The sequence below is a fragment of the Heterodontus francisci genome, chromosome 3 (genome assembly GCF_036365525.1).
Source record: "Heterodontus francisci isolate sHetFra1 chromosome 3, sHetFra1.hap1, whole genome shotgun sequence".
Taxonomy (NCBI): Eukaryota; Metazoa; Chordata; class Chondrichthyes; order Heterodontiformes; family Heterodontidae; genus Heterodontus; species Heterodontus francisci.
Window position 1 is genome coordinate 29725260 of NC_090373.1, and position 24332 is coordinate 29749591.

Genomic DNA, 24332 nt, shown 5'->3' on the forward strand with positions numbered 1-24332 from the left:
TATAAGGATATATTGATAAGGTGATAGGTAAGGCGAGAGGAGGCTCGTGTGCAGCATAAACACTGGCATAGAACTGTTGAGTTGAACGGACTGTTTCTGTGGTGTAAAATTCCATGTATTGCTACTCTCATATTAACACACACACATATTTCCACAAGAGCTCACTAATGATCAGCAGTTATAACTCTGGCTAATTTTCCTCTCTGTACCTCAGGAACACTGAGGTTAATTGTAGCATCCCAAATGAGAACAGCTAACTCAGCACATACCATGGATAGAACCTGGGACCTTCTGGGTCTGCAGAGGTCGCCAGTTCAATTGACTGAACTAACAGGGGAGTCTTGGAGAACTTTCTGACCTAGTAATGCAAACTAATCATAGAATCATACAGCACAAAAGGTGGTCATTTGGCCCATCGTGCCTGCACTGGCTCTTTGAAGAAACTATCCAGTTACTCCAACCCCCTGCTCTTTCTCTGCAGACCTGCAAATTTTTTCTTTTCAAGTATATACTTAATTCCCTGGAATCTGCTTCCATCATCCTTTCAGGCAGTGCATTACAGATCATAACAATTTGCTGCATAAAAAAAACTCATCTCCCTGAGTCATATTGCAATCTTAGACAATCAAGTCGTAAATGTACAATTAGCACACCATTTGGCATTTGATTTAAACAAGTCAGGTATTTGAGTGTTCTACTCACCACCAGAGGGCCAGTGTCCACTTCCTTATATTTCATGAGAAATTCACTGATCTGATCACACTGTAATATCTCCAGAGTAACATACTTAGAGTAATTTGCTTGCAATTTGCCATATTTACAGGGCATGATGGAGGTGAAGTCAGGTCCACAGACATACAAATAATAAGCTTCTTTTGGTCCTATCTTGGCACCTATTATAAAATACATGTTTGAGTACCAGCAAAATTGTTCACAGAAAGAAGAAATATTTTCTATCTACAAAGTTCAAATGTGATTATCTATACTCTGGCTTTAACATTAATTGAAAAATAGATTTACATTCTAGTGTGAATGCTGAAGAACCTCTTTCCAAAATATAACTCTATGCTACATTACTACAGTATTGGGATCATTGGGAATTTGCACACTTTCCCTAGTAATGCAGTATTATGCTGCTCGGGAAATTTCACTGGCCAGGCACATATACATCGAGTCCGAAAATATTCTATACTATTTGGCAGGTTTATGGTATTTCTCAGTCAGAAGGTCCAGCTCATATGCAAATATTGAGAGGGGTGAGGAATCTCAATGGGCACTGCGGGCAGAGACTTTGGACCCAAAACCCAGTTTTTTAACCTTTTCAAATCTTGAAGCGTATGCTGCAGTTCTATATACTTCCACAGCATCTTAAGATGCAGCATTCAGACTGACAACAGCACTCACCCATAACCCTAATGAGGGATTCGCACTCGGTAGGGAGTTAACGAATCAATTTATCAGCTTTGACGCACTGTCCTCTTAACTTAGCCAGGGATTTTTTAACATCCATGAAACATTCTCCTGCTATCAAAAGATTAAAAGAAAGTCTTTAAATTTAAAGAGCAGAATTTTCCAGACTTTTCCAGAGGAACAGGATCATTTGCGGGTTGGAAACCCATTTGACTAATCAGAAGGTTTTGTCGAGGCTTCTTTCGCCAAGTCATGGCATTAGCATCCCACCTCCAGGTTCCCTAACCAATTAGGGAGGGTGGACAGAATGACACACCCATCTGGCAAAGAAAGGATTTCTAATTAAAGGGACCATGCCATGGGTTACAAGGTGTCATGCTAGGCCCCCACCTGCTAAGAATGAGGCACATCAATTTTGTCATAAACATTGATTTTAAAATGTTGTTGGAGCGAGGAAATGACTTGTTAAACAGATCAGCTGAGGCTGGTAAAAACACTTACATACTAACAGACATCGAAGGTGAGGAAGTGCAGTCCAGGACCTGCTAAGGAGGACACAATCCACAAGGGCCAGGATTGGTTAGACCAGCTGGTCACATGACTACCTGGCTGTTCCAGGGTTTTCTCTTGAACTGGCCACAGATAGTTTGAACTCAGAGTGTCTGTTTGCTCCTGGACTGAGAAAATCTCTCTCCTGTCTGCTTCCATCTCTTTCTCACAAGCCTCTGAATCCACTGAAGACACATGAACCCCAAGAGAGAAAAATCTTCTACAGCAAACAAGGTTTAAGAAGAATACTGGGCCCCAACGAAAAGCATGATCTACCTACAATCAAGGACTCTACAGTGAGCTCGAAGAACCGTAACAACTCTTCAGATATTGCCTCAAACTTTTTCACTTTATTTTTCTTCTGCTCTTTTCTGTCTGTATTTGCATGTGTGTATTGCATATGCATGCTAGTGTGGGGCGTGTCGTGTATCCATAGGCATTAACCGAATTAGAGTTTAAGTTTAATAAATTTTAACTTTTCTTCTTTACACCTAAGAAAGCCTGTTTGTGCTGGTTTCTTTTCCTTATAATTGGAAAGCGGTGAACAAGGATTCACCAAGGGGGAGCTAAAAACACGATGTGTTTAAAATTAAACCCTGTTTCAGTAAGATCAGGTGAAGGCTGAGAGGGAACCCTGGACACCCTTCTCACCTGGTCACAACAAAGGGCTCTACAGGAGTTGGATTTTTGAGGCTGCAACAACCACAGGAATGGAGAGGAGACCTGGGAAGGCTGCTCCCCAGGTGTCTCACACTTATATGAAGGTCCTTCTGGGGGATCTGACAGTCTGCAGTGTGGTGAGCTCTCCCAAGGATGGAAGGAAAAGGACAACCTCTCCAACCAAGCAGGTGTGGATGGATGTGGCCAAGGAAGTCAGCAACAGATGTGTAGCCCATCCAGCCCAGAGACAATGTACCAAGGATCCAGGACCTCAGAAAGGCATGACATGTGAGTGGCATAACACTTTCAGGTGCCCAGCTTCAGAGTCCTGACTTGCACAGCATTCTCCTGCACAGCACTCGGGATAATACAGCTTGCAGCTCCTCTCATTCCTCGCATTGCGGACACCTCACATCCCACCTCACATTCACCCTTATCTTATTGCCCTCTCACATCTGTGCCTCACCATCACCCTGACAAGGCTGAAGTCTTTGCATCCATCTTCAGCCAGAAGGGCTGAGTGGATGATCCATCTCAGCCTACTCTTGAGGTTCCCAGCATCATAGATGCCAGTCTTCAGCCAATCTAATTCACTCCAGTTGATATCAAGAAAAGCACTGATACTGCAAAAGCTATGGGCCCTGACGACATCTAGAGGTGAGGTGAGAGTCATTGTCTTTGACATCAAGGCAGCATTCGACCGAGTAAAGCATCAAGGAGTCCTAGCAAAACCAGAATCAAAGGGAATCAGGGGAAAACTCTCGGCTGGTTGGAGTCTTACCTAGCACAAAGGAAGATGGTTATGGTTGTGGAGGTCAATCAACTCAGTCCCAGGGCATCACTACAGGAGTTCCCCAGGGTAGTGTCCTAGGCCCAACCATCTTCAGCTGCTTCATCCTTCCATAAGATCAGAAATGTTGATGTTCGGTGATGATTGCACAATGTTCACCATTCACGACTCCTCAGATACTGAAGCAGCCCATATCCATATACAGCAAGACCTGGACAATATCCAGGCTTGGGCTGAGAAGTGTCAAGTAACATTCGCGCCACACAAGTGCCGGACAATTACGATTTCCAACAAGAGAGAATCTAACCATCTCCTCTTGACATTCAATGGCATTGCCATCGCTGAATCCCCCACTAACAACATCCTGGGGGTCACCACTGATCAGAAACTGAACTAGACCAGCCACATAAATGCTGCGGCTGTAAGAGCAGGTCAGAGGCTGGGAATTCTGCAGCAAATAACTCACCTCTCATCTCCCCAATGCCTGTCCACAAGGCACAAGTCAGGAATGTGATAGAATACTCACCACTTGCCTGGATGGGTGCAGCTCCAACACTCAAGAAGTTCGACACCATCCTAGACAAAGCAGCCCACTTGATTGTCACCTCATCCAACACCTTTAACATTCATTCCCTCCACCACTATGCACAGTGGCAGCAGTGTGTACTACATACAAGATGCAGTGCAGCAACTCACCAAGGCTCCTTTGACAGCACCTTCCAAACCTGCAACTTCTACCACCTAGAAGGACAAGGGCAGCAGATACATGGGAACACCACCATCTGCAAGTTCCCCTCCAAGACGCACACCATCCTGACTTGGAACTATATCACCGTTCCTTCACTATCGCTGGGTCAAAATACTGGAACTCCCTTCCTAACAGCATTGTTGGTGTACCTACACCCCAAGGACTGCAGCGGTTCAAGAAGGCAGCTCATCACCACCTTCCAATTAGGGATAGGCGATAAATGCTGGCCTAGCCAGTGATGCCCACATCCCACGACTGAATAAAAACCCTCTCAAAATTAGATGTCTGAAGGAAAACGGGTTGAAGAGATATGGGAATATGGCAGTAAATGTGATTAGGACTACTTGCTGGTGTGATGGGTAAACAGTGACTTGGACTGGTTGGGCTGAATGGCTTGTTTCCGGGTGGTAACTTTTTTTCATTTATTTATTTTTTTTATTTAGAGATACAGCACTGAAACAGGCCCTTCGGCCCACCGAGTCTGTGCCGACCAAGAACCACCCATTTATACTAACCCTACAGTAATCCCATATTCCCTACCACCTACCTACACTAGGGGAAATTTACAATGGCCAATTTACCTATCACCTGCAAGTCTTTGGCAGTGGGAGGAAACCGGAGCACCCGGCGAAAACCCACGCGGTCACAGGAAGAACTTGCAAACTCCGCACAGGCAGTACCCAGAATTGAACCCGGGTCTCTGGAGCTGTGAGGCTGCGGTGCTAACCACTGCGCCGCCCTTCTATGTACTTAACTGCAAAACAATCATAAGAAGCATAGAGAATCTTTAGTTTCTTATCAAATCCTTACCATTAAAAAGAAGCAAGCTTCCAATACTCCATATTCCAGCCAACCTAGTAGCATCTTCTTGAGGGGGTATACAGTGGCCAATCATTGCAAAGGTTTTATTACTGTCAGAGGAAAGACTGCTCTTTCGAGGAATAGTGTAACCCAAGGCCATCTCAGACTTGCTGAAAAACAGAAACAAAAAAAAAGCCTTCAGTGAAAGAAATGAATATTTGCAGATTTGCTACCACAGTGCCAGTGGATACTAATAAACTATTAGTACAGTTCTATACAGCCATGTGTGGATACATTTCACATTTAACATAGGTCACCTTATATGATCGATGTACAGTTAAGTGATAATCACCATGGCAGCGGTTCCGTGTGCGTGCATAACGTACATCAAAGATAAGCCCAGGAACTACTAGCCAGTCAGTTTAACATCAGTGGTGGGAAAGCTTTTAGAAACGATTAATCCAGGACAAACTTAACAGCCCCTGGACAAATCTGGATTAATTAAGGAAAGCCAGCACTGATCTGTTAAGTGCAAATAGTGTTTACCTAACTTTGATGAGGTAACTGACAGGGTTGATGAGGGTTATGCAGTTGATGTGGTGTACATGGACTTCCAAAAGGCATTTGATAAAAGTGCCACATAACAGGCTTGTTAGCAAAGTTAAAGCACAGGAGTGGATACGAAGTTGGTTGACTGACAGGAAACACAGAGTAGTGGAGTCTGATAAAAGGTCACAGACCTGAAATGTTAACTGCGTTTCTCTCTCCATAGATGCTGCAAGACCTGCTGAGTATTTGCAACGCTTTGTTTTTAGAATCATAGAAAAGTTATGGCACAGAAGGAGGTCATTCAGCCCATCGTGTCTGTGCCGGCTGAAAAAAAAACTAGCCACCCAATCTAATCCCACCTTCCAGCACCTGGTCCATAGCCTTGCAGGTTACAGCACTTCAGGTGCATGTCCAGGTGCCTTTTTAAAGAGTTGAGGGTTTCTGCCTCCACCACCAATCTGGGCAGTGAATTCCAGGCACTCACCACCCTCTGGGTGGAACATTTTTCCTCATGTCCCCTCTAATCCTTCTACCAATCACCTTAAATCTGTGCCCCCTGGTAAATGACCTCTCTGCTAGGGGAAACAGGTCCTTCCTGTCTACTCTATCTAGGCCCCTCATAATTTTGTACATCTCAATTAAGTCACCCCTCAGCCTCTTCTGTTCTAAGGAAAAAATCCTAGCCTATCCAATCTTTCTTCATAACTGCAACTTCCAAGCCCTGGCAACATTCTTGTAAATCTTCTAATTTATTTCAGATTTCCAGCATCTGCAGTATTTTAGTTTTATTGTAGTGGAAAACTGCTGTTTTTTGGACTGGAGGAAAGTATACAGTGTGATTTCCCAGATGTCGATATTAGTTCATCTGCTTTTCTTAATCTGTATTAATGACCTAGACATGGGTCTGCAGGGCACAATTTCAAAATTTGCAGATGACACAAAACTTGGAATTATTGTCAACAGTTAGGAGGATAGTGATGGACTTCAAGACATAGAACAGGCTGGCGAAATGCACAGACACATGGCACATGAAATTTAAGGTAGAGAAGTGTGGGGTGATACTTTTTGGTAGGAAGAATGAGGAGAGGCAATATAAAAGCAAAGCAGGAGCAGAGGGACCTGGGGGTGTACGTGCACAAATTGATGAAGGTGGAAGGGCAGGTTTAGAAATTAGTTAATAAGGCATATGGAATCCTGGGTTTTATAAAAAGAGGCTGAGAGTACAACAGCAAGGGAGTTATGATAAACCTTAACACTGGTTTGGCCTGAACTGGAGTATGCTGCCCAAATCCAGGCACCGCAATTCAGGAAGGATGAAAAGGCATTAGAAAGGGTGTAGAAAAGATTTATGAGTATGGTTCCAGGGATGAGCAACTTCAGTTATGTTGACAAAATGCAGAAGCTAGGGCTGTTCCCCTTACAGAAGAGAAGGTTGAAAGGAGATTTGGTAGAGATCTACAAAATCATTGGGGATCTGGACAAAGTAGATAGAGAAAAACAATTCCCATTGGCAGAAGGGTCGACAGGACAGTAATTTAAGGTGAATGGCTAAAGAACCAAAGGCGACAAAAGGAAAAACTTTTTTACGCAGTAAGTGGTTTTGATCTGGAATGCACTCAGTGACTCAGATTCAATCGTGGATTTCAAAAGGGATTTGGATAATTATCTGAAGAGAAAAATTTTGCAGGGCTATGGGGAAAGGGCTGGGGAGTGGGACTAGCTCAGTTGTATCAAACCGCTACAAAGTCTAAGAAAAGGAATGAAACCGGACGGACCATCTGACATCGACCTGGACACCGGAAACGACAACGGCAAACTGAGCCCTGTCGACCCTGCAAAGTCCTCCTGACTAACATCTGGGAGCTTGTGCCAAAATTGGGAGAGCTGTCCCTCAGACTAGTTAAGCAATAGCCTGACATAGTCATACCTTACAATGTCCCTGACACCACCATCACCATCCCCAGGTATGTCCTGGCCCCCATAGATCAGATTCACCAGAGGTGATGGCACAGTGGTATACAGTCGGGAGGGAGCTGCCCTGGGTGACCTCAGCATTGACTCCGAACCCCATGAAGTCTCATGGCAACAGGTCAAACAAGGGCAAGGAAATCTCCAGCTGATTACCACCTATTGGCCACCCCCTCGGCTGATGAATCAGCACTTCTCCATTTTGAACACCAATTGGAAGAAGGACTGAGGGTAGCAAAGGCACAAAATGTACTCTGGGTGGTGGACTTCAATGTCCACCAAGAGTGGCTTGGCAGCACCACTATTGACCGAGCTGGCAGAGTCCTAAAGGACATAGCTGCTAGACTGGGTCTGTGGCAGCTGATGAAGGAACCAACAAAAGGGAAAAACATACTTGACCTCATCTTCACCAATCTACCTGTCACAGATGCATCTGTCCATGACAGTATTGGTAGGAGTGACCACTACCCAGTCTTGTGGAGACAAAGTCCCGTCTTCACATAGAGGGTACCCACCACCATGTTGTGAGGCACTACAACCATGCTAAATGGGATAGGTTCAGAACACATCTAGCAACTCAAAACTGGGCATCTATGAGGCACTGTGGCCATCAACAGAAGCAGAATTGTATTCAACCACAATCTGTAACCTCATGGCCTGGCGTATCCCCCACTCTACCTGTACCATCATGCCAGGGGACCAACCCTGGTTGAATGAAGAGTACAGGAGGGCATGCCAGGAGCAGCACCAGGCATACCTCAAAATGAGGAACCAGCCAGGTGAAGGTACAACACAGAACTACTTGCATGCTAAACAGCATAAGAGGCATGCAATAGACAGGGCTAAGCAATCGCACAACCAACGGATCAGTTCTATGCTCTGCAGTCCTGCCACATCCAGTCGTGAATGATGGTGGACAATTAAACAACTGACAGGAGGTAGCTCCACAAACATCCCCATCCTCAATGATGGGGAGCCCAGCACATCAGTGCAAAAGATAAGGCTGAAGCATTTGCATCTATCTTCAGCCAGAAGTGCCGAGCGGGATGATCCATCGTGGCCGCCTCCTGAGGGACCCAACATCACAGGTGCCAGTCTTCAGCCAATCCGACTCATTCCACACGATATCAAGAAACGACTGAAGGCACTGGATACTGCAAAGGCTATGGGCCCTGACAACATTCCGGCAACAGTACTGAAGACTTGTGCTCCAGAGCTGGCCATGCCCCTAGCCAAGCTGCTCAAGGACAGCTACAACACTGGCATCTACCCGGCAAGTGGAAAATTGCCCACATATGCCCTATCCACAAAAATCAGGACAAATCCAACCCGGCCAAATACCACCCTATCAGTCTACTCCCACTCATCAGTAAAGTGACAGAAGGGGTTGTCAACAGTGTTATCAAGCAGCACTTGCTTAGCAATAACCTGCTCAGTGACATTCAGTTTGGGTTCCACCAGGGTCACTCAGCTCCTGATCTCATCACTGACTTGGTCCAAACATGGACAAAAGAGCTGAACTCCAGAGGTGAGGTGAGTGACTGCCCTTTACATCAAGGCAGCATTTGACCGAGTACGGCATCAAGGAGTCGGAGCAAAACTGGAGTCAATGGGAATCGGGGGAAAACTCTCCACTGGTTGGAGTCATACAGAGCACCAAGGAAGATGGTTGTGGTTGTGGTTGTGGAGGCTAATCAACTCAGTCCCAGGACATCACTGCAGGAGTTCCTCAGGGTAGTGTCCTAGGCCCAACCATCTTCAGCTGCTTCATCAACGACCTTCCCTCTCTCAGAAGGTCAGGAGTGGGGATGTTCACTGATGATTGCACAATGTTCAGCACCATTCGCGACTCCTCAGATACTGAAGCAGCCCATGTCCATATGCAGCAAGACCTGGACAATATCCAGGCTTGGGCTGATAAGTGGCAAGTCACATTTGCGCCACACAAGTATCAGGCAATGACCAACTCAAACAAGAGAGAATCTAACCATCTCCCCTTGACATTCAATGGCATTACCATTGCTGAATCTCCCACCATCAACATCCTCAGGGTCAGCACTGACCAGAAACTGAACTGGACCAGCTACATAAATGCTGTGGCTATAACAGCAGGTCAGAGGCTCGGAATTCTGCGGCGAGTAACTCACCTCCTGTCTCCCCAAAGCCTGTCCACCATCTACAACGCACAGGTCAGGAGTGTGATGGAATACTGTCCCTTTGCCTGGATGGGTACAGCTCCAACACTCAAGAAGCTTGACACCATCAAGGACAAAGCAGCCCACTTGATTGGCACCCCATTCATCACCTTCAACATTCACTCCCTCCACCACAGACGCACAGTTGCAGCAGTGTGTACTACATACAAGATGCAATGCAGGAACTCAACAAGGCTCCTTCGACAGCACCTTCCAAACCTGCGACCTCTACCACCTAGGAGGACAAGGGCAGCAGATGCATGGGAATACCACCACCTGCAATTTCCCCTCCAAGCCACACACCATCTTTACTTGGAACTATATCGCCGTTCCATCACTGTCACTGGGTCAAGGTCCTGGAACTTCTTCCCTAACAGCACTGTTAGTGTACCTACATGCCAAGACTTCAGCGGTTCAAGAAGGCAGCTCACCACCACCTTCTCAAGGGCAGCTAGGGATCAGCAATAAATGCTGGCATAGCCAATGACGCCAATATCTCCCAAATGAATACAAAAAAGGCTCAGTTGCTCTTGCAGAGAGCAGGCATGGACACAAAGGGCAGACTGGCCTCCTTTTGTGCTGCTATCATTCTATTCAATCTGCAGCTTTTTTTAAATAAACATATCTTTCCATCAGAATCACCTTCAAAAGCATGAATATAGTAGATTCACTTTAGTATCATCTCATTGATTTCTTTTCACTTTTCAATAGTTTTTTAAAAATACATTAAGTTTGAGCCAAAGTGAAGCTGGTTTGGGCAATGGAAATGATGACCTTTGATATTAATTCAATTACATCACACTGCTGAACAAAGCCCAATCAACCAACTTCACCAGTATCTGCATTCACCCTTTATTTGTTTCCTTCTCTCCAGAAAGCAGATACACATGCTGGGTTTATAGTCCAACAGGTATCAAAACCCCTCCTGAATTTCTCCAAATAACCATTCTTCATTCTGAATCAAGCCAGTAAGTAACCATCACTGAATCCACCCTAAACGAGAAGGAAGTAACTGCTCTATTACTGCACATGTATTCAGTTAAATTAGAGCCATTCAATATAACCATATGGGCTGCAAAAGAGGAAATATCTATTTCTACCTGGGCCCAGATAAACAACTGAGCTGGTGGTGCAGCAGGGTTTACAGAGTTCTCACACAATTCACCCGCAACATGGGCACTGTCGTGTCAGTACCTGTTTGAATTATAAATGTCAATTGAAATAACTGTAGTCCCACAGGTCAATGGATGATATGAGAAAACTGCTGGTCAATAAAGCAGCCTTACATAAAACCTGTCCATGCCTGAGGAAACCTTGAAATGATGAAAGATAGGACATGAAAATCCCTTGATGGGAAAGGGAGAGAGAAATTCATGACACCAATAAAAAAAAGTGCCGAGATTGTGTTCAACAGTAAAATACTTTCATTGTTCAGCTAACACTGAATAAAAAAATGCTAACAATGCAAAAGGAGATATGTGGCCCATTATCCCCGAGCTGGGTCTTTGAAGGTGTTATCCAATTTGTCCCATTTCTCATGATCCTGGATTTTTCTCCTCGGGAAATATTGCGGTATACCTTTAAGACTGTAAAAAGATCAGTATTGCTTTAAGGGAATAATCTCCAGAGACTGGGCAAAAGTGCATTCTAGTTGCCCGGCAACAAACACACAAATCGAGAAGAGATGAGATACAATGTTGCCGACTGCCTTTTGAAAACTGGCTAACTGATTTGTTGAGACAGACACAGATGCGCTGTAGTGAAGGAAATAGGAGCGCTTTCTCAATCTATTTAAACCCTATTTATTATACGCTCTCAAAATTTTAAAGCAGCTTCAAGCCAGATTAATTTCTTAAAAGAAAATAACGAATTATTGAACTGAATTCCCACTGGAAGGAAGAATTTAATACTTCAACTACTGAACTGTAATTGCTGTGGTCATCGCTGGAAAAATGAGATTGATGCTTCAAATGCTGAACTGAACTACCGAACTCCTATCGTCAGATCCCATCGGACAACTGCAAAGACTTCAAGCAACCTTGGACTGTGTCTACATTGAAGATTCCATTTCGTAAGGAATGGAAATCAACAAAGACTTTATTGTTATTTCTATGTTTCGGACAGCTAATTAAACATCAAACTACCGATAGTTTGGGTATATGTATGTGAATGCAGGTGTTAGATTCTTTAAATAAGTTATAAGGTCTTTAGATATTGGTTTATCATAGTAGTGTTTAAGATTTTAGTTTTTTTAAATAAATAGTTAATTTGTTGATATCTAAAGATACCTGGTTTAGTTCGCCTCATTCAGGGGTTACTAGATTGGTTCAATTCGACTGTGGCGTTCTTTGATTTAGAAAGCTTAAAGATATGGCTGATGCGACCTGTGAAGCGGCGGGACTGAACTGACGGTGCATTGCTCCCACTGCAGTCAGAATTATATATATATATTGACTGGGGGCTTTGTCTTGAGCGGTCGTGCAATAACACATTCCCCTGCTCTCTCCCCCTAGACCTGCAGTTTTTCCCCTTCAAGTATTTATCCAATTCCCTTTTGAAAGGTATTACTGAATTTGCTTTCCAGGTTATAACCAACTTGTGTTTAAAAAAAAAATTCTCTTCATCTCATTTCTGGCTCTTTGGACCATTATCTTAAATCTGTGTTCTCTGGTTATTGACCCTGCTGCCAGTGGGATCAGTTCTTCCTATTACTCTATCAAAAACCTTCATGATTTTTAAATTTTCCCACAACCTTCTATGCTGCAAGGAAAGCAAGCCCACATTCATGAATTGCTTGCAATTCAAGCACTCTTGGAAGTGTCACCATCTTAAAGCACACTCTAAACCCTTCATTATTTTCTATGAATGCAATGTAGCAAAGGATTTAGGGACTGAATGCAATTTGCAAAACTGCTGCCACATCTCAGATTATTTGCTGTAAACTTCAAGGCATCTTGGCAGAGGCAGGACCTGAAATTCTGCAGGAATATCTCTTATTATCCGCCTGCAGCTTGCCAAAATTACGGTGAAAAGTGGGAGACCGCCCTGTGGTATTTCAGGCTCAGGTAAGTGAAATGTATTGTATGTTTGCCTGTAATTATAACAATGCACTTTGCAGATTCATCAGAATGATACCCAGTTGAGACAGTTAAATTATAAGGACAGGTTGCATAGATTGGGCTTATATTCCCTTGAATATAGAAGATTAGGGGTGATCTAACTGAGGTGTTCAAGATGATTAAAGGATTTGATAGGATAGGTAGACAGAAACAATTTCCTCTGGTAAAGGAGTCCAGGACAAGGAGCCATACCCTTAAAATTAGAGTGAGTTCACTCAGAGATGATGTCAGGAAACACATCTTCACACAAAGGGTAGTAGAAAACTGGAACACTCTTCCCCCATGAAGTTGCTGAGGCTGGTGGTCAACCAAAAATTTCAAAACGGAGATTGATAGATTTTGTTTGGCAAGGATTATAAGGGATAGGGAACCAAGGCGGATAGATGGAGTTGATACAGATCAGCTATAGCCTCGCTGAATGGCAGAACAGGCTCGAGGGTCTGAATGGCTTCCCCTGTTCCTATGCTCACTCAGAAGCAGCATGTGAAGAAGTGCACTTTAAATGGCTTAGCCTCAGTACATGGTACTACAGATTCAACGGGAATATTCAGTTTGCGCAGCTCATTTATCCTGACCTCACATGTAAATCTAATCATTAGCCAGATTTACTGGTTGAGTGTGGGGTTGGCTTTCCACCAGTAATATGGCTGACCAAACTGCTCCCACACTGCATCGAGCTAGTAATATTGGAATCATCAGGATATGACAACATGCTCATACTTTCCTGTTCCAATAAAATGCAAATTGAAAATTATTGCATCAGCAGTTTGGTGCTGAATTTATGTCAAAGTCAGGGTGAACACAAATCCAAGTTGCATGAATACTTGATAAGCTTTGGCAAGCATAATAAGCTTGGCATGCACAGGACAAAGAGATCACAAGGTTTCTCTCCTAGGTGGTTAACAGCTAGCTGATTTCAGCTAGTGGACAATTTAGTAGACAGAAAAAATTAGATTCAGTCAATTAGAGTGTCAAAAAAACTGTCTGTAGGGTCTGTTCCTAACAGTCATCATGAGAGTCCTGCTGAAAAATGCATGTGTATGTACAATGGGTGAAACAGGACTGAAATTGCCCACAATCAAACAGCCAAATATTCATCACCTGGGTTCATAGAATTAAAAAAATAGGATACTAGAGGGCGACTGTATGGGAATGGTGCTCGTGGGCGGCACAGTGGTTAGCACTGCGGCCTCACAGCTCCAGCGACCCGGGTTCAATTCTGGGTACTGCCTGTGTGGAGTTTGCAAGTTCTCCCTGTGTCTGCGCAGGTTTCCTCCGGGTGCTCCGGTTTCCTCCCACAAGCCAAGAGACTTGCAGGTTGATAGGTAAATTGGCCATTATAAATTGCCCCTAGTATAGGTAGGCGGTAGGGAAATATAGGGACAAGTGGGGATGTGGTAGGAATATGGGATTAGTGTAGGATTAGTATAAATGGGTGGTTGATGGTCGGCACAGACTCGGTGGGCCGAAGGGCCTGTTTCAGTGCTGTATTTCTAAACTAAACTAAACTAAGCATGAATCATTACCTTCAGGAAGGATTTCTCTGCTGCATTTTCATAGGATTAATAGTTCATTGGACAAACAACCAGTTAATAGAGTTATACAGCACAGAAACAGGCCGATCGTGTCCATGCTGGTCATCAAGCACCTATCTATTCTAATCCCATTTTCTAGCATTTGGCCCGTAGCCTTGTATGCTCTGGCGTTTCAAGTGCTCATCTAAATACTACTTAAATGTTGTTGAGGGTTCCGGCCTCTACCACCCCTTCAGGTAGTATGTTCCAGATTCCAACCACCCTCTGGGTGAAAAGTTTTTCTCTCAAATCCCCTCTAAACCTCCTGCCCCTTACCTTAAATCTATGCCCCCTGGTTATTGACCCCTCCGCTAAGGGAAAAAGTTTCTTCCTATCTAACCTATCAATGCCCCTCATAATTTTGTATACCTCATTCAGGTCCCCCCTCAGCCTTCTCTGCTCCAAGGAAAACAACCCTAGCCTATCCTGTCTCTCTTCATAGCTGAAATGCTCCAGCCCAGGCAACATCCTGGTGAATCTCCTCTGCACCCTCTCCAGTGCAATCACATCCTTCCTGTAGTGTGGTGACCAGAATTGTACACAGTACTCCAGCTGTGGCCTAACTAGCATTTTATACACCATCATAACCTCCGTGTTCTTATATTCTATGCCTCATCTAATAAAGCCAAGTATCCCAAATGCCTTCCTAACCACCTTATCTACCTGTGCTGCTGCCTTCAGTGATCTATGGACAAGTACACCAAGGTCCCTCTGACTCTCTGTACTTCCTAGGGTCCTACCATCCATTGTATATTCCCTTGCCTTGTTCTTTTTTTTTTCTTTTTGGGCCTCCTTATCTCGAGAGACAATGGATACGCGCCTGGAGGTGGTCAGTGGTTTGTGAAGCAGCGCCTAGAGTGGCTATAAAGGCCAATTCTGGAGTGACAGGCTCTTCCACAGGTGCTGCAGAGAAATTTGTTTGTCGGGGCTGTTGCACAGTTGGCTCTCCCCTTGCGCCTCTGTCTTTTTTCCTGCCAACTACTAAGTCTCTTCGACTCGCCACAATTTAGCCCTGTCTTTATGGCTGCCCGCCAGCTCTGGCGAATGCTGGCAACTGACTCCCACGACTTGTGATCAATGTCACACGATTTCATGTCGCGTTTGCAGACGTCTTTATAGCGGAGACATGGATGGCCGCATGGACGGTGCCTTGTTAGTCCTCCCAAAACGCATCACCTCACGCTTCTCAGGATTAAATTCCATTTGCCACTGCTCCGCCCATCTTACCAGCCCATCTATATCTATATCCCCAATCACTTCCCAATACTTGTGCATATGAGTCAGCACAGTCAAGATGATCAGAATTTAACAGAGTCGTAAATTAGCTTCTACTCTGCAGTAAAGTTGTTAGGAGCTTTTGACAGGTTATTTTGCACAGTTGATGTAAGTTCTCTTCAGTGGAGTTAATTTAAACTAACTCAAGCAGTCAGACTACCATTACTCCCTTACATATAGCCATGTTCACATATATGCACGCGCACAAAACCTGGCCCTGTTCCTAGATGACCGCTCCATTCCTTAAACCCAAAATGTCCCTCCTGGACAATACTCCCTCTTCTTCACAAGGGGGGGGTGGAAGGTTATCAGGGGTAGATGGAAATGTGGAGTAATCAGTTCAGCCATGAACTTATTGAATGGCGGAGCAGGCTTGAGGGGTCGAGTGGCCTACTCCTACTCCTAATTCGTATTTGCATTCCACACCACAATTGCTCCTTTTAATTCATCTTTCTTCCCACATCCAATTAATTTAATTCCCATTGGCTATAATCAAAGTCACGACAACCAGTCTTCATGAGACATGGAGTCTTTATGACTGCAATCTTAAATGTATAACGCAAAAGAGCTGTCCACCTTTTTTCTTGCCAAGAAAATTAAATACAGAACAATAAATGAATATAATTTCCATTAAAATGCCATATAGGCTGGTCGGGTGCTTGGGATAGCAGATATTTACAGCCAGTGTAAAAACCCTGCAGATAACAAACAAAATATTATCTTAATGATGACAGACTAAGAGCCAAGGGATTTGTGTGCCCAGGTACACAGATCACTAAAAGCTCGTGCACAGGGACAAACGGTCATAATAAAAGCCTTTATCTCAAGGAGTTGAAAAATCAAAAAAGTGAGAAAGTAATTCTTCAGTTGTATAGAGCCTTGGTCAGACCTCTTCTGAGTACTGGGTTTAATTTTGGGCACAGAACCTTAGAAAAGTTACTGGCCTTGGAATGGTACAATGCAGTCACCAGAATTATAGGCTTAAAGGGCTAAATTATGAAGACAGGTTGCACAACTTGATTTGAGTTCTCTTGCACTTAGAAGGTCGAGGGGTGATCGAATTGTGGTCTTTAAAATGAATTGATAAGGTAGATATAGAGAATCACAAGAATATACCTTTGTCCGGACACCCAAAGCGAAAGCTTGCCAAATACGCTCTTTTTGCTTTCCGATTGTTGCATGTAGGTTAGTGCCAAGTGCTGCCACTTCCCTGGAGTTAGAATGTTTTCCTGTGACTCAGCTTGTGCCAGCAGGCCTGCTTTTAAATCATCGTTTGGATCAATGCAAATTCTACAGAAAGAAAACAAGTCATTTTTAATATTTGAGAAATTGTAACATACAATGTAAATAGTTTAAAGAAAGATTTGCATTTATATAGCATCTTTCACACCCTCAGGACATCCCAAAGTGCTTTAAAGCCAATGAGGTACTTTTGAAGTGTAGTCACTGCTGTAATACGGGAAAAACGGCCAATTTTGACACAGTAAGCTCCCACAAACAGCAATGTGATATGACCAGATAATTTGTTTTAGTGATGTTGATTAAGGGATAAATATTGGCCAGGACACTAGGGAGAACTCCCTGGATCTCCTTCAAAATAGTGCAGAGAGAGATCTTTCACATTCACCCCAGAGGGCAAATGGGGCCTCGATTTAATGTCTCATCTGAAAGATGGCACCTCCAACAGTGCAGCACTGGAGTGTCAGCCTACGTAGGAAATAGGAGCAAGAGTAGGCCATTCGGTCCAACGAGCCTGTTCCACCATTCAAACAGATCGTGGCTGATCATCTACCTCTACGTCATTTTTCCCCACAATCCCCATATCCCTTGATGTCATTAGTATCCAGAAATCTATCAATTTCTGTCTTGAACATGCTCAATGATTGAACTTCCACAGCCCTTTTGGGTAGAGAATTTGCAAAGATTCAACACCCTCTGAGTAAAGAAATTCCTCCTCACCTCAGTCTTAAATGGTCTGCCGTTATGCTGAGACTGCATCCTCTGGTTCTAGACTCACCAACCAGAGGAAACATCCTATCTGCATCTACCCTGTTACGCCCTGTAAGATTTTATAAGTTTCAATGAGATCACCTCTCATTCTTCGAAACTCGAGAGAATACAGGCCCAGTTTCTGCAAGCTTTCCTCATAAGACAATCTGGCCATCCCAGGGATTAGCCTGGTGAACCTCCATTGCACTCCCTCTATGGTAAATATATCCTTCCGTAGATAAAGAGGCTATTATGCCAATATGTTTTGTTGAATGATAATTTGCTTTATTCCACTGACTGGAGATCTGAATTTATATATATTTTTTTAAAAGACATTTTAAAAAGACAAGCTGCCAGCAAAGTCATCCTTTCAGCTTAAGATGATCACTTAGTTTGCTACACCGTATCCTACTTTGCAAAGGACTGTGAGGAGAGACTATCTGCTCAGTCCCTAGCAAGAACCAAGACCCAGGAAGTTTAAACTAACTACCTGTTCTCTCAGCAAAAAAAAATCTTCTAACTGCGATGTTTGAATGACTGAGTGACTGTCATGTGACAAGCCCCTCCCCATCTGTGGTTTTAAGCTGGTGTTTTCTCTGCAGCAGAGGAGAAGCAACTGAACTCTGACATGAGCAAACTCTAAGCAGGGGTCCCTCTCTACCTCTGCATTCCAGCTTGAAAGCTCCAAATCCTGCCTGTTGATCGACCACCTTTGCATACTCCGGCTATAATCAGAAAGCCCATTGGAGGAAATCATCTGCATCACTATCTCCAAGAGACCCACCGAACTGGTCATCTACCTCTTCAAACTAAAAGCCTCAAGACCACCGAATTCAGCTAGGAGCCAACCGAATCACTAATCTCCACAGACTGTATACCTTTTTTTTAAATGGACGCTAACTCAACCAATTTACCCTGTCCCACTCTAACGAGTGAGTGAGTGAGTGAGTGAGTGAGTGAGTGAGTGAGTGAGTGAGTGAGTGAGTGAGTGAGTGAGTGAGTGAGTGAGTGAGTGAGTGAGTGAGTGAGTGAGTGAGTGAGTGAGTGAGTGAGTGAGTGAGTGAGTGAGTGAGTGAGTGAGTGAGTGAGAGAGAGAGAGAGAGAGAGAGACAGAGAGAGAGTGTGGTTCGGTTTAGGTACAACAAAGTTAACCACTTTCTTTATTAACTCAAGAAAACCCGTCCGATTACTTACTTGCTATGATCATAACAAGTACCAATCAAACACCTACTGACTTGGCCAGCACATCCACTTTAAAGAAAGGATTAAACCTGTTGCGGTCAACCAAGAGGAGAGGGAAAAGAGGGAAGCCCTTCGACCCTTCCTCACTTGACCGTAACAAGACCAAAACTGTACACAATACTCCAGGTGCGTTCTCACCAAGGCTCTATACAACTGCAGCAAATCTTTACTCAAAACCCCTTGCGATGAAGGCCAACATACCATTTGCCTTCCTGATTGCTTGCAGCACCTTTTAGTGACTCATGAACAGACACTCAGGTCCCTTTGGACATCAACACTTCCCGACCTCTCATCATCTAAGAAATACTCTGCCTTTCTGTTTTTTTCTACCAAAGTGGATCACTTCATGCTTATCTTGTGCTGAGTGAGGCTTGAACCCATACCTCTGACTGATGCCTTGATCCAAGTATAAAAGATACATGAAGCACAATTTACATTGCTAGAATGACAGATCTGATAATTCACGATTAAAGTCATGAATGAATTCTATTCAGAACTACAAGGAAAGAGAAATTGGGTCACACTAATGATCAGGAATCCACTTTATATCACATGATCAGCATGCAATTAAAACTGAATTTAAAACTGATGTTAATTTTAAATATATCTATTGGCACACGGACTTGAAACCTATCGTGGGAGGTCACTTTGAATTTCTGTTCTACACTGCTGCGTATCTGGCAATAGGTCACTTCCTTGAAGCCAAATACATATGTATGTAAGTAATACCGCATGCTGCATGAAGATGAATTTGTTCCAAAATATTTTAGTAATTTGTATTTTTTTTAAAACCAATAGTGTAAGTCAGTCAAAGCTCTCCAAAACTACAAATGCTCTCATTAACTCAGCATTAAAAAATTAAAGGAACTGTTCAGTTTATAGAACAGCAGACTTTCCTTCTAAACATCAGTTCACTCATACTGATAACAGAAATAAGCTTCCCGTACTCTGTTTTTCTTCAGAAGTTGGTACTCTACCTGAATATAAAGCCACCTGTGTTCAAGTCAGCCCAAACTTGCAACATGATTACTTTGGACCCCAATGAAATCACATGAAGGCACCATCTTCAATCAATTTATCACCAGAATTTGGAGTACTGCAGCAATCGAAGCCTGCTGTTTTCTCATCTTCTGAAAAATAAAAAAAAATTATTTCTTTACAGTACTCATGTCATGGATGACAAACAGACAAGCATGTGCAGCATGTGGTCATCAGAGCTCCTTAGCATGACTTAACTTTCCCCCACATGTTGAGATGATATTACTGATACAATGGAATAAAATAGCACAGGTGGTTATTATCTGAATGCAGAATCTGGCACATGATCCTACAACTAGGAATAGTATTTGCTCTACGTTGCTATTACGCTGATATCTAGTGAAAGTGTGAGCTGCAGCAGATACTACAGGTACTACTATTGACCCCACATTTCCAGCTGGGAGCCACACTCGAAAGGATAGTGGGTTAGAAACAGGATTACAAGGTGCAGGGGTGAGAGTGCCCAAAGACCAAAACTAGTGGCCAAAGACAGAAAAAGTCAGAATTTTTTTTTAAAAAAGGAATCATGTAATTATAGCACTGTTAATGATCTGAGCGGGGGCGGGGGGAAAGAGAGAGGAGAGAGAGGGGGGGGAGGGAGCGCGAGAGAGGGGGGGAGGGAGCGCGAGAGAGGGGGGGAGGGAGCGCGAGAGAGGGGGGGAGGGAGCGCGAGAGAGGGGGGGAGGGAGCGCGAGAGAGGGGGGGAGGGGAGCGCGAGAGAGGGGGGGAGGGAGCGCGAGAGAGGGGGGGAGGGAGCGCGAGAGGGGGGGGGAGGGAGCGCGAGAGGGGGGGGGAGGGAGCGCGAGAGGGGGGGGGGAGGGAGCGCGAGAGGGGGGGGGAGGGAGCGCGAGAGGGGGGGGGAGGGAGCGCGAGAGGGGGGGGGAGGGAGCGCGAGAGGGGGGGGGAGGGAGCGCGAGAGAGGGGGGGAGGGAGCGCGAGAGAGGGGGGGAGGGAGCGCGAGAGAGGGGGGGAGCGCGAGAGAGGGGGAGGGAGCGCGAGAGAGGGGGGAGGGAGCGCGAGAGAGGGGGGGAGGGAGCGCGAGAGAGGGGGGGAGGGAGCGCGAGAGAGGGGGGGAGGGGAGCGCGAGAGAGGGGGGGAGGGAGCGCGAGAGAGGGGGGGAGGGAGCGCGAGAGAGGGGGGGAGGGAGCGCGAGAGAGGGGGGGGAGGGAGCGCGAGAGAGGGGGGGAGGGAGCGCGAGAGAGGGGGGGAGGGAGCGCGAGAGAGGGGGGGAGGGAGCGCGAGAGAGGGGGGGAGGGAGCGCGAGAGAGGGGGGGAGGGAGCGCGAGAGAGGGGGGAGGGAGCGCGAGAGAGGGGGGGAGGGAGCGCGAGAGAGGGGGGGAGGGGGAGGGGGGGAGGCGCGAGAGAGGGGGGAGGGAGCGCGAGAGAGGGGGGGAGGGAGCGCGAGAGAGGGGGGGAGGGAGCGCGAGAGAGGGGGGGAGGGAGCGCGAGAGAGGGGGGGAGGGAGCGCGAGAGAGGGGGGGAGGGAGCGCGAGAGAGGGGGGGAGGGAGCGCGAGAGAGGGGGGGAGGGAGCGCGAGAGAGGGGGGGAGGGAGCGCGAGAGAGGGGGGGAGGGAGCGCGAGAGAGGGGGGGAGGGAGCGCGAGAGAGGGGGGGAGGGAGCGCGAGAGAGGGGGGAGGGAGCGCGAGAGAGGGGGGGAGGGAGCGCGAGAGAGGGGGGAGGGAGCGCGAGAGAGGGGGGGAGGGAGCGCGAGAGAGGGGGGGAGGGAGCGCGAGAGAGGGGGGGAGGGGAGCCGCGAGAGAGGGGGGGAGGGAGCGCGAGAGAGGGGGGGAGGGAGCGCGAGAGAGGGGGGGAGGGAGCGCGAGAGAGGGGGGGAGGGAGCGCGAGAGAGGGGGGGAGGGAGCGCGAGAGAGGGGGGAGGGAGCGCGAGAGAGGGGGGGAGGGAGCGCGAGAGAGGGGGGGAGGGAGCGCGAGAGAGGGGGGGAGGGAGCGCGAGAGAGGGGGGGAGGGAGCGCGAGAGAGGGGGGGAGGGAGCGCGAGAGAGGGGGGGAGGGAGCGCGAGAGAGGGGGGGGAGGGAGCGCGAGAGAGGGGGGGAGGGAGCGCGAGAGAGGGGGGGAGGGAGCGCGAGAGAGGGGGGGAGGGAGCGCGAGAGAGGGGGGGAGGGAGCGCGAGAGAGGGGGGGAGGAGCGCGAGAGAGGGGGGGAGGGAGCGCGAGAGAGGGGGGGAGGGAGCGCGAGAGAGGGGGGGAGGGAGCGCGAGAGAGGGGGGGAGGGAGCGCGAGAGAGGGGGGGAGGGAGCGCGAGAGAGGGGGGGGAGGGAGCGCGAGAGAGGGGGGGGAGGGAGCGCGAGAGAGGGGGGGAGGGAGCGCGAGAGAGGGGGGGAGGGAGCGCGAGAGAGGGGGGGAGGGAGCGCGAGAGAGGGGGGGAGGGAGCGCGAGAGAGGGGGGGAGGGGAGCGCGAGAGAGGGGGGGAGGGGGAGCGCGAGAGAGGGGGGAGGGAGCGCCAGAGAGGGGGGGAGGGAGCGCGAGAGAGGGGGGGAGGGAGCGCGAGAGAGGGGGGGAGGGAGCGCCAGAGAGGGGGGGGAGGGAGCGCGAGAGAGGGGGGGAGGGAGCGCCAGAGAGGGGGGGAGGGAGCGCCAGAGAGGGGGGGAGGGAGCGCCAGAGAGGGGGGGAGGGAGCGCCAGAGAGGGGGGGAGGGAGCGCCAGAGAGGGGGGGAGGGAGCGCCAGAGAGGGGGGGAGGGAGCGCCAGAGAGGGGGGGAGGGAGCGCGAGAGAGGGGGGGAGGGAGCGCGAGAGAGGGGGGGGAGGGAGCGCGAGAGAGGGGGGGAGGGAGCGCGAGAGAGGGGGGGAGGGAGCGCCAGAGAGGGGGGGAGGGAGCGCGAGAGAGGGGGGGAGGGAGCGCGAGAGAGGGGGGGAGGGAGCGCGAGAGAGGGGGGGAGGGAGCGCGAGAGGGGGGGGAGGGAGCGCGAGAGGGGGGGGGAGGGAGCGCGAGAGGGGGGGGGAGGGAGCGCGAGAGGGGGGGGGAGGGGAGCGCGAGAGGGGGGGGAGGGAGCGCGAGAGGGGGGGGGAGGGAGCGCGAGAGGGGGGGGGAGGGAGCGCGAGAGGGGGGGGGAGGGAGCGCGAGAGGGGGGGGAGGGAGCGCGAGGGGGGGGGAGGGAGCGCGAGAGGGGGGGGGAGGGAGCGCGAGGGGGGGGGGGAGGGAGCGCGAGAGGGGGGGGGAGGGAGCGCGAGAGGGGGGGGGAGGGAGCGCGAGAGGGGGGGGGAGGGAGCGCGAGAGGGGGGGGGAGGGAGCGCGAGAGGGGGGGGGAGGGAGCGCGAGAGGGGGGGGGAGGGAGCGCGAGAGGGGGGGGGGGAGGGAGCGCGAGAGGGGGGGGGAGGGAGCGCGAGAGGGGGGGGGAGGGAGCGCGAGAGGGGGGGGGGAGGGAGCGAGAGAGAGGGGGAGGGAGCGAGAGAGAGGGGGAGGGAGCGAGAGAGAGGGGGAGGGAGCGAGAGAGAGGGGGGAGGGAGCGAGAGAGAGGGGAGACGGAGCTAGAGAGAGAGAGAGAGAGAGAGAGAGAGAGGGGTGAGACGGAGCGAGGGAGCGAGAGAGAGATGGGAGACGGAGCGAGAGAGAGAGAGAGAGGGGGGAGACGGAGCGAGCGAGAGAGAGAGAGAGAGAGAGAGGGGAGACGGAGCGAGAGAGAGAGAGGGGAGACGGAGCGAGAGAGAGAGGGGTGAGACGGAGCGAGGGAGCCAGAGAGAGATGGGAGACAGAGCGAGAGAGAGAGAGAGAGGGGGGGGAGACGGAGCGAGCGAGAGAGAGAGAGAGAGAGAGAGGGGAGACGGAGCGAGAGAGAGAGAGGGGAGACGGAGCGAGAGAGAGAGAGAGGGGAGACGGAGCGAGAGAGAGAGAGAGAGGGGGAGACGGAGCGAGAGAGAGAGAGAGGGGGGAGACGGAGCGAGAGAGAGAGAGAGGGGGGAGACGGAGCGTGAGAGAGAGAGAGGGGGGAGACGGAGCGAGAGAGAGAGAGAGGGGGAGACGGAGCGAAAGAGAGAGAGAGAGAGAGAGGGGAGACGGAGCGAGAGAGAGAGAGAGGGGGGAGACGGAGCGAGAGAGAGAGAGAGGGGGGAGACGGAGCGAGAGAGAGAGAGAGGGGGGAGACGGAGCGAGAGAGAGAGAGAGGGGGGAGACGGAGCGAGAGAGAGAGAGAGGGGGGAGACGGAGCGAGAGAGAGAGAGAGGGGGGAGACGGAGCGAGAGAGAAAGAGAGAGGGGAGACGGAGCAAGAGAGAGAGAGAGGGGGGGGAGACGGAGCGAGAGAGAGAGAGAGAGAGAGAGAGAGAGGGGAGACGGAGCGAGAAAGAGAGAGAGAGAGAGGGGAGACGGAGCGAGAGAGAGAGAGAGAGAGAGAGAGGGGAGACGGAGCGAGAGAGAGAGAGAGAGAGAGAGAGGGGGAGACGGAGCGAGAGAGAGAGAGAGAGAGGGAGAA

The 24332-nt window shown here is 48.5% G+C and overlaps 1 protein-coding gene across 1 annotated transcript in view; it reads right to left on the minus strand.

Annotated features, from left to right (window-relative positions):
- The window catches only part of lyst (lysosomal trafficking regulator), a 419684-nt gene that overhangs the window by 151278 nt on the left and 244074 nt on the right, over window positions 1-24332 (minus strand). Inside the window, 5 exon segments of the mRNA XM_068020720.1 lie at window positions 703-893; window positions 4968-5128; window positions 16755-16928; window positions 19847-19931; window positions 19934-19999. Of these exon segments, the coding sequence (XP_067876821.1) occupies window positions 703-893; window positions 4968-5128; window positions 16755-16928; window positions 19847-19931; window positions 19934-19999 (677 nt within the window).